The sequence below is a fragment of the Aricia agestis genome, chromosome 2 (assembly GCF_905147365.1).
Source record: "Aricia agestis chromosome 2, ilAriAges1.1, whole genome shotgun sequence".
NCBI lineage: Eukaryota > Metazoa > Arthropoda > Insecta > Lepidoptera > Lycaenidae > Aricia > Aricia agestis.
Window position 1 is genome coordinate 21,956,070 of NC_056407.1, and position 14,925 is coordinate 21,970,994.

At 36.7% G+C, this 14,925-nt stretch overlaps 1 protein-coding gene across 1 annotated transcript in view; it reads right to left on the reverse strand.

Annotated features, from left to right (window-relative positions):
• The window catches only part of LOC121739579 (phospholipase A1-like), a 30,364-nt gene extending 16,015 nt beyond the window's left edge, over positions 1-14,349 (reverse strand). Inside the window, exons 1-2 of the mRNA XM_042132069.1 lie at positions 14,300-14,349; positions 11,162-11,216 (exon numbers count right to left, since the gene is read on the reverse strand). Coding sequence (XP_041988003.1) covers positions 11,162-11,216; positions 14,300-14,336 — 92 coding nt within the window. The 5' untranslated portion in view covers positions 14,337-14,349. The remainder of the gene's footprint in view (positions 1-11,161; positions 11,217-14,299) is intronic.
• Positions 14,350-14,925: the final 576 nt, after the last annotated feature.

The window sequence follows — 14,925 nt, forward strand, 5'->3', positions numbered from 1 at the left end:
CTATCTTTTTGACTATTTTGTATGCAGCACACAGATATATATCAAGATCTTGATCTTATTTCTGTGATGCAGCAGCAGCGCTTGGGAAAAAGAGCTTCGTGACTCCCGCCGTCCCTCCCACTTCGTATCTCCTGTCCCATTCCTCAATCGTATCCTCTCTTAAAATACGCTTGACGAATGAAACAGGACACAGATCGTAGTCGGGTCTCCTTCTCAATCCCAGGGCGGCTTCTTTGGCTAACTCGTCAACTCTCTCATTCCCCTTCAACCCAGCGTGCGTTTATCCAAAACAAGGAAATCTCCTGCCTCTGCAATGCAGCTTCTCGGAGAGCCGCCCTTGTTTGCACAGATGAGGGTGATCGCCTGAAGAGCCGATCTGGAGTCGCTCAGGATATCGACCTTCACCTCTCCACTCTTGCAGGCTATAGTTACAGCTCTTTGGAGCGCTAGAAGTTCGGCCTGGTAGACGGTGCAAAACAAGCTTGACGGCCTTTGTCTCGGCCTCACCTTTCTATACGGAGAATGCGGCCCCAACTTGGCCCTCAATCCTGCTGCCGTCTGTATAGATCCTATGGACGTGGCTGTTGACCACGTCAGCATAAGTGTAAAAAGTTAATAGCATAAAAATTGAGCAAGTTATGATAAAAATAAAACGACAATTTCCAATTTTTTTTGGAAAAAACGATAAATAAAACGTTCACCATTTCTACAATAATTTGAATTTATTGTTATCCCTAAAATTTTTCTTTATTTTAGCTTAAGTGATGACCTCAAAAATTTTTCCTGGTTTAGAATGCTTAGTTTTGAACAAAAAAGAATGATTTTGTAAAATCGAAATTATTGAAATTTTCGTAAATATAATTTTGTTTTGAACATTAAACTTCAAAAATATTGAACTTTCGTAAAAAATGATAAATAATGAAATTTGTGTCCATTTTCTGAGAAATAAATTATAATAATCTATACATATAAATAAAATTGGAGTGTCTGTTTGTAATATTGAAAGAACCGTTTTTTACTACATGCATATGAATGTATGTGGGTGGATCAACTTTTCCTTGCCAAAACCTGTCCCTCACAATTGGAATGCTCTGGTCACAAAACTATTGGCAATAATAATAATTAACTGATTTTATATGTATATCAAAACTACTGCTATCATATAAACGTAGGGATTAATAGACATTTTCTGTTGAAAAATATGTAACTTTATATGTAACTATAAATATATAACTTACATGTCCCCACCGACGAAAATTCACTTTCATACAAATTTCTGTTGTCCTTTTGACAAATCGATGTATTGAATTTAATATTATGACAAAAAGTTCCAAAGCGAAGGCTGTTTTAACATTCCGAATACGTATTTGAATGTGTAACGCTTCATAAATTTTTAATTATAGGCTACTAAGTTCTTTTTTATTTGATAATTTGACTTTAACAAAATTGTCCCCACCAAAACTAAAATACGCTGGTCCGCTAAATATCTCGGCGATTTCGCGCCGTTTGTATGGAAGTGAGACAGGCGATGTTACTTGTATTACCCCCAAACTTATATCTATAAGGAAACCGGAGTTCTCTTAGTATCTTCGGAACCATAGTATACCTCGGTGCAAAATCTTGCGTTTTGATAGCATATGCTTAGGATGCTTCTCATAAAACCAAAATCACCATATGTTTCCATATAAATTTTGAGGAGTTCCCTCGATTACTCATGATTCCCAACATCAGGTCACCACTTTTGTGAAAATGGGACCAAATTGTTGTGAAACCTCATACAACAAAACAAACATCTCGAAAATCGGTTCACAAACGGCGGAGTAATCGTTGAACATACACAAATATAAAAAAAAATATCCACAACCGAACATAGAACCTCCTCCTTTTTGGAAGTCGGTTAAAAACAAAAGAAATTAAATATTTTTAAGGGAGGCTCCCATACAACAAACGTAATTTTTTTGCTATTTTTTGCTCGATATCAGTAACGGCAATACATATGCACTTGAAATTTTCACAAAATACTCAGTTTTTTTTTGTACTTTAATAATTTATAATAATATTTAAATAAATGAAATAATCAAGGGGGGCTCCCATACAACACAATTTTCAGCGTATTTTTGCGCTGTTGTGGTACGGAACCCTTCGTGCGCGAGTCCAACTCGCACTAGGCCGATGTATTTTACTAATGGTACTGGTGGGGTTAATAAATGCTACAGACAGGACTAGCTGCAGAGATTCCGTCCGTCCGTCCGTCCGTTAGGAGCGGGCTGCCAAATGCTGTGTTTTCTAATAAGTATTACTATCCCGGAAGATGATTGACTTAAATGAAATATTTCTGGGCTTTTCAACAAATATTTGTTACACTTATTGAGTTAATATCATTAAATAACTTGCACTACTATAATCACACACTTTATAAAATGATGGCTAAAGGAAATATTAGTATTGTATTTAATTTTTAAGTAATCATCAAAAACATTTTTGGGACTTACGACCTTTACTTTCGTTGTGGGAGCCGTTGTTACGCGATATTGTTTACTATGAGCTAGAGTGCAAAGCACAATGCTCGGTGGCACGATTCATGGAATCATTATATCAGGATTGGAGGATAGCGGGGTGTATAGGCGGGGCTAGCGTGCTTTGATATTTCTGGCAGCAGGCTCTTAAGAGCTCATATGACCCTAACTTGACTACATACTTTAACCTAAATCTCAAAATCTGTAAGGTCTAGAAAACTGATTTTTTGACACAAGTAACTTCAGTTCATGAAGATTAAATGCTCAAGACGAAAACCCGATTACTCAAAAAATGCTCGATAGTTTCTTTTTTACAAAAAACCTTGTTTTAGACACATTTTTGCTTGGATCTTCGAAGTTTGCTGTCTTTTCTTTAATATTTTTTAATATATAAAAAGGTATTGATAAAACCTAAATTTGCTCAAAACACTTTTTTCATAATCATTATAGTTCGTCTTTTATTCAAGTAAAACTAACTCGGCGATGATTCCGCGCCGTCCTTTTTCACCTGGCATATGAAAGACGGGCGTGAGTGTGAAGAGAGAAGGACGATGTTTGATTTTTAGAGTCAGATGAGCTCTTAAAAATAAATGCCGATCTAGGTAGCGTGTCAAGCTAAGTTCCAACTTCCAGCATAACCACCGTGCAGCACCGTGTGCAATATTACTTTTGACCCTCTCATAATTCAGAAACTATTTCACATAAACATTTCAAATTTGGCTCATATAATGAGACTTGCGAGATAAATATATAATCTTAATTTCATAAACACGGCTCAAACGGTTTTTAAGATATTAACGTCCGAAAATCTTTTTATCACTGACTGACTGACCTATAGATCAAAATTCTAACCAAGTTCCAGATGACCTAGAAGGCTGAAATTTGGAATTCAGCTCGGTAATTGTGTGTAAGCGTAGGGAAAAATCATAAAATAATCGGCTAAGTGCGAGTCGGAGTCGCGCACGAAGGGTTCCGTACTGTTAATTGTTATAGAGCAAAAATAAGCCAAAAATTGTGTTTTTTGTATGGGATCCTCCCTTAAATTTTTATTTTATTTTAATATTATTATTAATTATTAAAGTGCACATATAATTTAGGACTTTGTGAAAATTTCAAGTGCCTACCTGTTGCCATTATTGATAACGAGCAAAAAAGGCCAAAAAAATCACGTTTGTTGTATGGGAGCCCCCCTTAAATATTTTATTTTGTTTTTAGTATTTGTTGTTATAGCGGCAATAGATATACATAATCTGTGAAAATTTCATAAGTTTAGCTACAGCGCTTATTGAGATACACCCTGGTGACAGACAGACGGACAAACAGATGGACAGACAGACGGTCAGACAGACGGACAGACAGACATCGAAGTCTCATGAATAGGGTCCCGTTTTCACCCTTTGGGTACGGAACCCTAATAAAAACGGTCAATTGCGAGTCGGACAGAGCGAAACTTGGCAAAAACTGTGTTTTTTGTACGGAGACCCCCCTTAAATATTTATTTTATTATAAATTATGAAAGTAGAAATATACTTAATTAAAGATTTTGTAAATATTTTAAGTGCCTACCGGCTGCCATTATTGATTTTGAGGAAAAAAAAAAACAAAAAAAACACGTTTATTGTATGGGAGCTCCCCGTAACTATTTATTTGTGAAGTGAAGAAACTTTATGAAATGAATAGAAGGTGACTTTATGAAGCACTTTTGTCTGTCTGTCTGTTACCTCTTCACGCCCAAACTGATTGTACCGATTGTTCTTAAATTTCGTATGGGGATATAGTTTGAGTCTCGACTACCGGGAATAGACATAGAATTCTTGTCCCCTGTCTGTCTGTCCGTCTGTCCATCTGTCCATCTGTCCATCTGTCCGTCCGTCCGTCCGTCCGTCCGTCCGTCCGTCCGTCCGTCCGCCCGTCCGCCCGTATTTCTGTTTGTCTGTTAGACAGCTATAATAATAGCTACTTATCCTCCGCACAATAAGTTGTACCCTAAAGTTAGTGGTTGGAAATACACGTGTTATAATTATTCCAGTGCCTCCTGATGGTAGCTGCTTTTTCCATTCGCTTGGATTTTCTTGGTTTTATTCGACTGATACTCAACAAGCCTTAGGGGCTGTTTCCCCACTTCCTGATAAGTTTCAGATAGCTGGCTATCCACAACTTATCTGACAGATGAAGGATCTAAGTTAAAGATAGGCTATCTACAACTTATCTGATAGATGAAGTATCTGCCAGATAAGTTGCGGTTGCATAGAAATCTCATAGGTCGCGCATGCGCGGACGAATGTGCGAGGTTTTACATCATTTCATACAACGAATTCTAAAATGCGGCGCGTTCGGCGGGTGCGTGCTGATAAAAGTCAAATGTGCGAACACCTTTACATGCACCTCTGCAATGTTATTTTATGTAACTGAAAAGGTTATAATATTAACCTCCATTTAATATGACATAATAAAATCGCTAAATGGTCATTGGTCACTCGACTGCTTGCAATTCATATGTCTAGTTCGTAGTTACTAGTTCGTACTAATTTGAAATGCGTCAGTTTGACAGTTTGATAATTCATTTTCTGAATTGATTTGAGAGGAATTAAATAATATAAGACCATTTTAGGTCCGCTGATCTAGGATCTGACTGCAACTATTGTAGTATTTAACGAACCGTGAAGAAACTAGAAAGTTAATTATGTTTTCAAAAATAAAATTTGTCATTGATAATATTATTACGTTATTATTACGAAGAAACGAATCTTAAGGCTGTCCCCCGAGCAAACGACCTTGGCCATACATTTGCCGCGTTGCCGAGACCGCACCAAAACCCTATTTTTTTACTTATCTTAGTTTAAAATTGTCCTAAAAAAAATTTTAAACGGGGAATATGTAGTTTGTGATATTGTCGATCTATTGGCGTGTGTTTCAAATAAAAATAATTTGTAAATCCTAAGGAGATGCTGAATGTATGCTTAAATTTTTACAAATTGGTTTTACTTTAGAAGCTGATATCATGAGTATAATAAACAAAAATAGAAAATTTAAAACGGGGAAAGGAATATTGATATACTAAAGATTATTGCTGTATTTTTATTATTTTAACTTTGTAGCTTTTAAATTATGAGTTTATCTTATCTTATATCTTTAAACGAGCAATTCTTGTATATATATATATATATATATATATATATATATATATATATATATATATATATATATATATATATATATAATTCTCTAATCTCGGAATCGGCTCCAACAATTTTCATGAAATTTAGTATATAGGGGGTTTCGGGGGCGATAAATCGATCTAGCTAGGAATCATTTTTAGAAAATGTCATTTTCATCGAATACCGAGCAAAGCTCGGTCAAATAGCTAGTAAGGCATTAAATACGGTAAATTGGAATCTCCGTAGGAAGGCCCTTAAGGTTAAATCTTATTCTTAAGAATACTCAGACAAATTATAAATATTTCAGTAGTTTTTATGTGCGTAGAAAGTAAAAGTAACAACAAACTAGACTATTTAATTATTATAATATTTTATTAGAAAAAAAACTTGAGAGGTGTCAAGGGACACCCGGATGGAACGAACGAGAGAGAGAGAGAGAGAGAGAGAGAGAGAGGCAGAGAAACACGCGCACGTCACACGGTTAACAACTATAGCAAAAAGTGTCGTTACAACTTTTGGTCTCAATTTCTTCCGTCTTCCTTTCGCAACGCGCGATAAGGAACTTCGTTCCAAAAAAAAAAACCTAAGTGTCTAAATAAGGGTAGTTAATCAATATTTATGTGGCTTAAGATGCAGCTTGTTCGTCCCTTAGTTCGTAGGTATACGTCAGGCCTTCCGCCCCCATGCCGTAGGGAGGTTCGCTGCTGGTCTTGAGATAGTAGTTGCCTCGAGCTCTGGAAAATATGGAATATAAGTTCAAACATCTTAGGTTTCAATTAGGATTCTCGTGTAGGAGAAAAATATCTGTGGACTCGTCAATAAACGAGCATGGAATTTTGAGTTCGATGGTATATGCTGACAATCCTACTACCTATCAGAAGTAAGTGTGAAATCGATAACCTACCTAGATGTTACCCGTTACTATAATCGTGAGGAAATTCGAAGGCTGTACTCTATACTTACCCAATGTTTCTTGGGAGTAAAAGTATCTCCATAGTCCATACTAGTTGCCCCAACTGATCAACGTTTAAAAGTTTAAAAGGGTAGTCTGTAGCCAGACTGACGCCTCTTAATATTTGTAGAATTCTCACGTTCTGTCGGTGTCTACGCCGATGTAGATGATAGAATCAGTCTCTGGAGTGGCGTCCATGGTGACCCAGTCGTGGCAGGAGTCGCACTGCTGCGCCACGAACGTGGTGGAATTGAGCAGAGCCTCCGCCATGTAGTAGCACACGTCCTGGTGGTTGCATGTGTCTGTAGTGGTCAAAATATGTTTTATTTATTGAGCAAGCTAAGTTGTATTAAGATACCGATAAATCTAATAAGCGTTTATCCTTTAACTTAAAATATAGTATAGAACGATACTCTCATACATTAGATTGCTCCAATATGGCTCCCGTTACTGTAATAAGCACGTGGCTAGAGCAACGAAAATTATTGTTTGACGACCCGAGTGCCAACAACCAACTATAAGAAGACGCTGGCAGGCGCGGTCGCAGCCTGAAGTTTTGGAGGGGGTCACACAAAAAAAAAAATTATCGCTGTTATAGGTTAACTAGAACTTCCCTTTTATTATTTGGCAAGATTTTAAGATTTTTCAATTTGACCTTAGATTTTGGGGGGGGTCATGTCCCCTGTGACCCCCCCTTCGGACCGCGCCTGGACGCTGGCCTTAGTGTGCATTTTGTGGATCTATTTTGACAATGTTACTATGCTCCTACGGATGTGCATAAAATTATGATAAAAATATACCGTATCTTTATAATATTATGTAATGACTGCATTATAATTTACATATAAAGATGCAGTATCTTTTTATTCTACAAAAAATTCAGATAAAAAATGTTTTATCTGAATTTCTTGTTGACGAGAGTGATTTGTCGTTTGCGTGCGCAAATACCTTTAACAATGATAGACGCGTTATTGCACTGGGGCTGGATTTTGCAGGCGCAGTTGAACCATATGTCGACCTGTCCCAGCTGCTCCTTGGTCCCGTAGACCCCTGGGTCCGTGTGCAGGACGTCCACGAACTCGGCCTGCGACGGGTTGAGTCCGTCCAACGAGAGCGGTCCGTCGAATAGTGGACCGGCCGGGTCTAGCCCGGTTATCCTGTAACCAAAATGTTATAATCGTGTAGTAAGGTTAAAGTTAATATTATGTTACTTGAGTCCTTACAAGGTAAGGTGAACGTGGGAGAGCCATGCTACGGCACGAATGGGCCGGCTCGACCGGAGAAATACCACGTTCTCACAGAAAACCGGCGTGAAACAACGGTTGCGCTGTGTTTCGCCGAGTGAGTGAGTTTACCGGAGGCCCAATCCCCTACCCATTCCCTTCCCTACCCTCTCCTATTCCCTTTGCTATTACCCTATTCCCTCTTAAAAGGCCGGCAACGCACCCGCAGCTCTTCTGATGCTGAGAGTGTCCATGGGCGACGGAAGTTGCTTTCCATCAGGTGACCCGTTCGCTCGTTTGCCTTTTTTTATGAAATAAGGGGTTATTTCATAAAAAAAAAAGGTGTAAAGAACCTATTGATATTTGACACCTATTAATTAGATAAGTAAGTACATAATTATATTTAAAATAGGAAATTCAAATTAGTAGATTAGACGCTGCAGTCGGTACTCGGTTCGTTAAGGAAACATTATAATATTATGGACTACGAGTACGAATACACGGTCAGCCTGGCATCAGTTCAGACTTCAGTCCATCAGTCTGATCCAGACTGACGGAAAAATGATCGTATAACCGTTTGATTGACGGACTGATAATTTTTTTATGTACTTTCCGGTCATCATTCTGGCGTCAGTCTCAGACTGACGGACTGAATTGATGCCAGACTGCGACCGTTTAACCCTACTCAACCGGTTAGACGATCATTCTTCCATAATACCTGACCAAACTGATGGATTCAGCTGACTTGCCAGGCGTGTAACCGTAGTCTCAGATTAATTATTTTAAATGATTTAAATTATATAAGATAATTGTTTTAAATCTAACAATTTACAATGGCATCAAAGTTTCCAAGGGACCAAAATATTAATAACATACAATATCTTGATTTTTCGAAATAATTTTATCATTTTTAGGGTTCCGTACCTCAAAAGGAAAAAACGGAACCCTTATAGGATCACTTTGTTGTCCGTCTGTCCGTCCGTCCGTCTGTCAAGACCCTTTTTCTCAGGAACGCGTGGAGGTATGAAGCTGAAATTTATATCAATTACTCAGGTCTACTGTCCCTTGAAGCTGTGAAAAAATCAAACTTCTAAGCCAACGCAATCAAAAGATACAGCCGTTTATGCCGCAAATTTTCGACACTTGCAAGGGAATCAAAACCTACAGGGTGCTTCCCGTGAACTCAGAATCTTGAAATTTGGTACGAAGCAACGTCTTATAGCATAGATAAAGGAAAAATTACGAAAACCATAAATTTTTAGTTACATCACATAATATATTTTTTTTAATAATTTTAAACTTACTACCCATTTCCTCATAAACGCGTAGAGGTATTAAATTGAAATTCATACCAAATACTCAGGTCTATAATACCTTTAAGCTGTAACAAAATCCAACTTCTATGTCAACGCAATCAAAAGAAACAGCAATTTAAGCTGCATATTTTGAAACTCGCAAGTACTCGCAAGGGAATCAAAACCTAAAGGGTACTTCCAGTCGACCTAGAATCTTGAAATTTGGCATGAAGCAACGTTTTATAGCACACATAAAGGAAAAATTCCGAAAACCTTAAATTTTTAGTTACATTACAAAATATATATTTTTTAATAAATATAAACTTATTACTTTTTTCCTCATGAACGCGTAGAGCTATCAAGTTGAAATTCATATCAAATACTTAGATCTAATTGCCTTTAACCCGTGAAAAAAAAAAATTCTAAGTCAACGCAAAAACGCAAAACGCAAAAGTACAACCATTGATACCGCATATTTTGAAACTCGCAACTACACGCAAGGGCATAGAATCTCGAAATTTGGTAAGAAGCAATAGCTTACAGCACAGGTAACAGAAAAATTCCGAAAAGCTTAAAATTTTAAGTAGTTATACCACCAAAAAAATTGTGATTGTAAACATAATTGTAGTTACAGCAATGACCGCGAGTTATTATACTACGAGTATGTATGGGGAGGGCAACATTATTGTAAACATAATTGTAGTTACAGCAATGACCGCGAGTTATTATACTACGAGTATGTATGGGGAGGGCAACATTTTTCAAACGGCAAAGACGACCTCACTCATCGTCATTCAATCCCGATGTTTTGGTGAATGTAGCTGTATAATCTAAATGCGTCCTAACTGCTTAAAGTGTTATACTTATAATTAAATTCAATGACATATGTGTTAATATAAAATAAAGGATTACTTAAACGATAAAGAGATCTTTGTCTTAAATTTATGCTCCTCCATCTTTCCCCATTGTAATGTTATGAATTTCATTTTGCAATAAAAATACCATAGTTATGACTCGATTGTCGTAATGAACGAACTTTGTAAACCTTGCAGGTTTGTACGGAACCCTCGGTGCGCGAGTCCGACTCGCACTTGGCCGGTTTTTTTTCCTTAATTTGAAAGTTATAGTGAAACAATAGGACGGACAAGGTTCATACTAAGTATTGGCCTCAAATATTCTAATATACCTACCTGATTGTAATGACTACGACTTCTACGTTTTGCCCACAATGATAACGATAAACATCTGTTAAACACATTGTACTCGTTGTGTATTCAGTAGAGTATTCATCTTTAATTTCTAATTGTAGATGTTTTATGATTTATATCATTTTTAGGGTTCCGTTGTCAACAAGGAACCCTTATAGTTTTGGCCTGTCCGTCTGTCTGTCTGTCCGCGGTTTTGCTCAGAGACTATAGGACCTACAAAGCTGTAATTTGGCATAAATGCACATATTTTTTTATGGTACCTTCCCTACACATCAAGCGGGGATGAATTTTTTTTTCGCGTCCACCCCATCGTGTGGGATGTCGTTGGGTAGTTTTTTAAAATATTATGAGTATTCATAGATCATTTTCCGATTTAGGGATCCGTTTGTGAAATATTCAGTTTTAAAGTGGAAAAAATGGTTAGAGTCCAGTGAAGGGGGGGACTCTTCTACCAGCTAAACGGTTGCTTCTGGAAATGTGAAAAAATGCACGGAAGTAGGAAATATGCTGAATTCAAAAGGAAAATTATCACGGCTAAGAAGACTAACTTCATAAGTTATTGAGTAATAAGTAATAAAAAAATGTATTCGGCGAAGTATAAAGGAACTTATCGTTCAAATTCCTTTGAAAGTAATTGAGGTGATGTTGTTAGTAGTGTAAAAACACGTTATAAATGTACATTCATTGACCATACAAAAAATTAAAAAACTAGCGGTACTACGGAACATCTATTTTAGATAATTTTAGAGAATTTGTGATACTTACTTATATTGAAGTTTTACGTATGAAATATGAAACTATACACTCACCCACAGAATAACCATAGCTCCGCCGAGGAAGCTAATCTTGCCGATAGCAAAATAACTGAAACACAAAAAAACAGTTATATAATAAAGTTTGTAAGAATACAAACAGTAAATAAAAAAAAAGAAATAAAATTTGTAAAGATTAATCACAAAAAAAATATAAAGGTGTAACTTCTAAAGTCCGATTATACAGGGTGTAAGTTGTAACAAAACTAAGTGATAATACTTTAGGGTGTGTACATGTGTTCCATTATACAGAGTGCAATTAAACCTTCCCGCCAATTTTTTTCCAGGGCTTAGGTGTCATTAGGAGAGTCCATTTAACCAACAAAAATTGGGTGTTAAACATAATACCACACTGGCAAAATTAGCGGAACATAGGTAAAAAGGGCCAAAACTTGAACTCAAGTGGGTCGGGCTGTCTGAAAGCCTTTTTTATAGCTTCTAAGCTCATTCAAGAAATAAAATATTGAACAAAACTGGCAAGTTGACAGGTTTTTATAGCAATTATGCCCTAATAAGTGTTTTTCGATTATTGACGTTGTAAGTGTTCCTGATAAGAATGGCGTTTTAGCGGGGTGAAAGGTATGCTCAGCTCATTTGATTGTTTGGTTTTTGGAAGAACACATTGCTTAGATACAAAATTAGTGATTTCTCAGCATCTGCGACAGCTAGAGCTGTAACCACGATAAAGAAAGGTCACACCTACCGTTCGGTCAGTCAGGCCTTAGGTGTGTCGGCTTCCGTGGTTCATCGTAACTTTCAACGCTTCAGAGAGACTGGATCTTACGTTCGGAGACGAGAACAAGGCAGATATCGGGTGACAATGGTTCAGGATGACCATTTTGTAAGGAAACAAAACTTAAGAAATCGACCTCAAACTGCTATGCAGACACGAAACCTGTCGGAACAGGTCCAAGATGAACGTGTAAGTGATTGTACAGTAAGAAGAAGACTCAAAGAAGTTAAATTAAACTCAAAAGTGCCAGCAAAGGCACCAAAACTTGAGACAGGACACCGAAGAGCCAGGCTAAGATTTGCGCGTGAACATCAAAATTAGACAAGTGAGTGAAATCTTGAGCTGTACAGTAATGGGAGCAAATTCTGTGTACATTGTATTGACAGGCGATAAAGAATGTGGCTAAATCATAAGGAAAGCTACAGGCCATCAAACTTACCGGAAACAGTGGCCTATGATGCAGGCTTCGTAATGGTTTGGAGTTGCATATGATTTGGAGCCCGCATGGAGCTGATGATTATAGATGATGGTACTTTGACAGTACAGTGCTATAGCATCGACGTCCTGGAACTGCATGGTGTGCCTTTTACACAGTTTTAGGTAGTAAATTAAATTTTATGGGCGTCCATAGAGTAAGAAAATCGGGCATTATTACCTAAACGATGCTGGCGTAGCCCAGGTGGAGAGGCCAGCGTGGTCTACGGATGTGGATCCGATTGAAGACGTGTGGCATATCAATGGGTGAACGGTACGAGTTAAAACTTCAGCTTCAAAATGTGTCCAGGAGCTCGAGTTGGCGCTACTGGAGGAGTAGGAGAATATCCCACAGGAAATGATTGACAATTAAAATGCAAGCATGGAATGGCGTATCCAGGCCCTCTTGAGATCCATAGAAGGCATTACACGCTTTTAACATGGCATTTCTTTAATAAAAATGGAGAATTTATCTTAAAAACTTACTACTGAAATTTCAAAGATTTTCTTAATTTTTTGATTTTTGCTGATTTTTTTCTATTTTTCACGTTTTTATGCCCTAAATTTATATAAAATTTATTTTTTAATAATCAATTAGTAAATAAATAAATAAATATATAAAAATCAGTGAACAATTTAAAAAAAATTGAAAATTTTGTTATGTTCCTCTAATTTTGCCGGTGTGTTTATTTTAACCCATTTAAGAGTCCGTATACGAAATTTTGCCGATTTCGCTGATTTAACAAAGAATTGCTGTTAATTTCGGCAACTTGGAGCTGTAATTCATAAAAAGAAAACGACAGAAATAATCTATGGATAAAATTCTATCCAATTCGAGAAAAAAGAAAAAAAAAAAACAAATTGTGCCAAAAAACACGATTCAAAAGAACCTAAATCTCACATTATATTACTCGCCGCAAGGCAGCCTTGATATAATGTGAGATTTAGGTTGTTTTGAATCGTGTTTTTTGGCACAATTTTTTTTTTCACGAATTGGATAGAATTTTATCTATAGCATAATTCTGTCGTTTTCTTTTTATGAATTACAGCTTTTCTCTAAAATTTTGCCGAGTTACATATTTTTTTACTCAACTATTTCATATAAAAAGTAATTCCAACATTGTGTAGATGACATTCTCAACAGTAAGTACATTGTATTTTTTTCATATCGTTAAGACGTCAATACAATCCATAAACAGGTGATATTCTAAACCATTTACAGCAAAAATCACAAAACTGTCGCGGGTTTGAGTTGGATTATTTAAAAATACTTAAAAAAAACAAAAATCTAGCTCCAACATTAGATTATAGTTGAAATGATCTTACATGTTGTGCATTAAAACTTATAGAAATACTGTATTTTAATTGGCAAAATTTCGTATACATCTTCAATCTTAAAATCATTGCAGAACGGTCACTAGCGGCGCGGGGTAATGAGCGGGGGTGACGCGGGGGGTGGTGCGCGCGCGGGGGCATAACACGCGCGGGCGACGCGTCGTGTCCATTAATTGTAGTGTTTTTTAGGATAACTTTCGGAAGCTTTTTCTCAACATTTTAGTACTGAGTGATTATAAAAGAAAAAATACGTGTTCTTATTTTAATTTTAAACAAAGATCAATATATCAAAATTTGGCAGGAAGGTTTAATTGTGCCAAAGTGAACATACAGGGTGCGTATGAGAGTTCACTGTGAAAGTAGCAACGCTGAAAGTGCAATTTTTTTTGTGATTTGTATGAGCAAGCGCCGTAGCGTCATGACTTTTTCCATACAAAAGTAAAAACAAAGTTGCTCTTTCAGCGCTGTTGCTTTCACAGCGAACTCTATATAAATAACCCTTGCACATTCTGTCACTTAGTTTTCTTACACCCTGTATATCGATGTATCGAATGAGACCTCAGACAAATTTTAAAATAACGAAATTCACTTACTCAAAGAATGGAACCCAAGAATATGAGATAGCTTCATTTTGAAGAAGACCACAAATGAAGTGATTGAAAATTTCGACTCCTTTATACTACTATTGTTGAATAGCCTATTATTACTAATTATAGTCTATTGTGATTTGCGAGTTGTGAAGTAGGTATATCTGTAACTGTTTTTTTTACAAATCATAATTATAATATTTTGACAAATCTGTTGATATTATGTAAATTTTGGATGGACATTCGACACGATACAATGTAGGTGACAAGACTAGCGGATTTTAGAAACACCTAACACATTACACAGATCTAACTCGCAACTGATTTTCAATGGTCTAAAACGAATCTAAAAATTTTATACTAATAATTAACATAATATGCGTGACACGTCTCAAGGTTTATGCAATTTTCAACTTCGGAAAGGTTTTTTTCTCGGCTTTTAAAAAAGGAATACGTCCCCTTCGTAATACTCTGTATGTCGTAATTGTTCGGGCGAATAGCATTCTAATCCTTATTGATTACTTACAAATTATTTAACCAAGACTACGCCACGGAGCGCAGTTGGGAATCCAGCTGTTCACGAGATTTTAACCAGAATAGTGTTCGATAGAAAGTTGTACTTTTTAACCGAC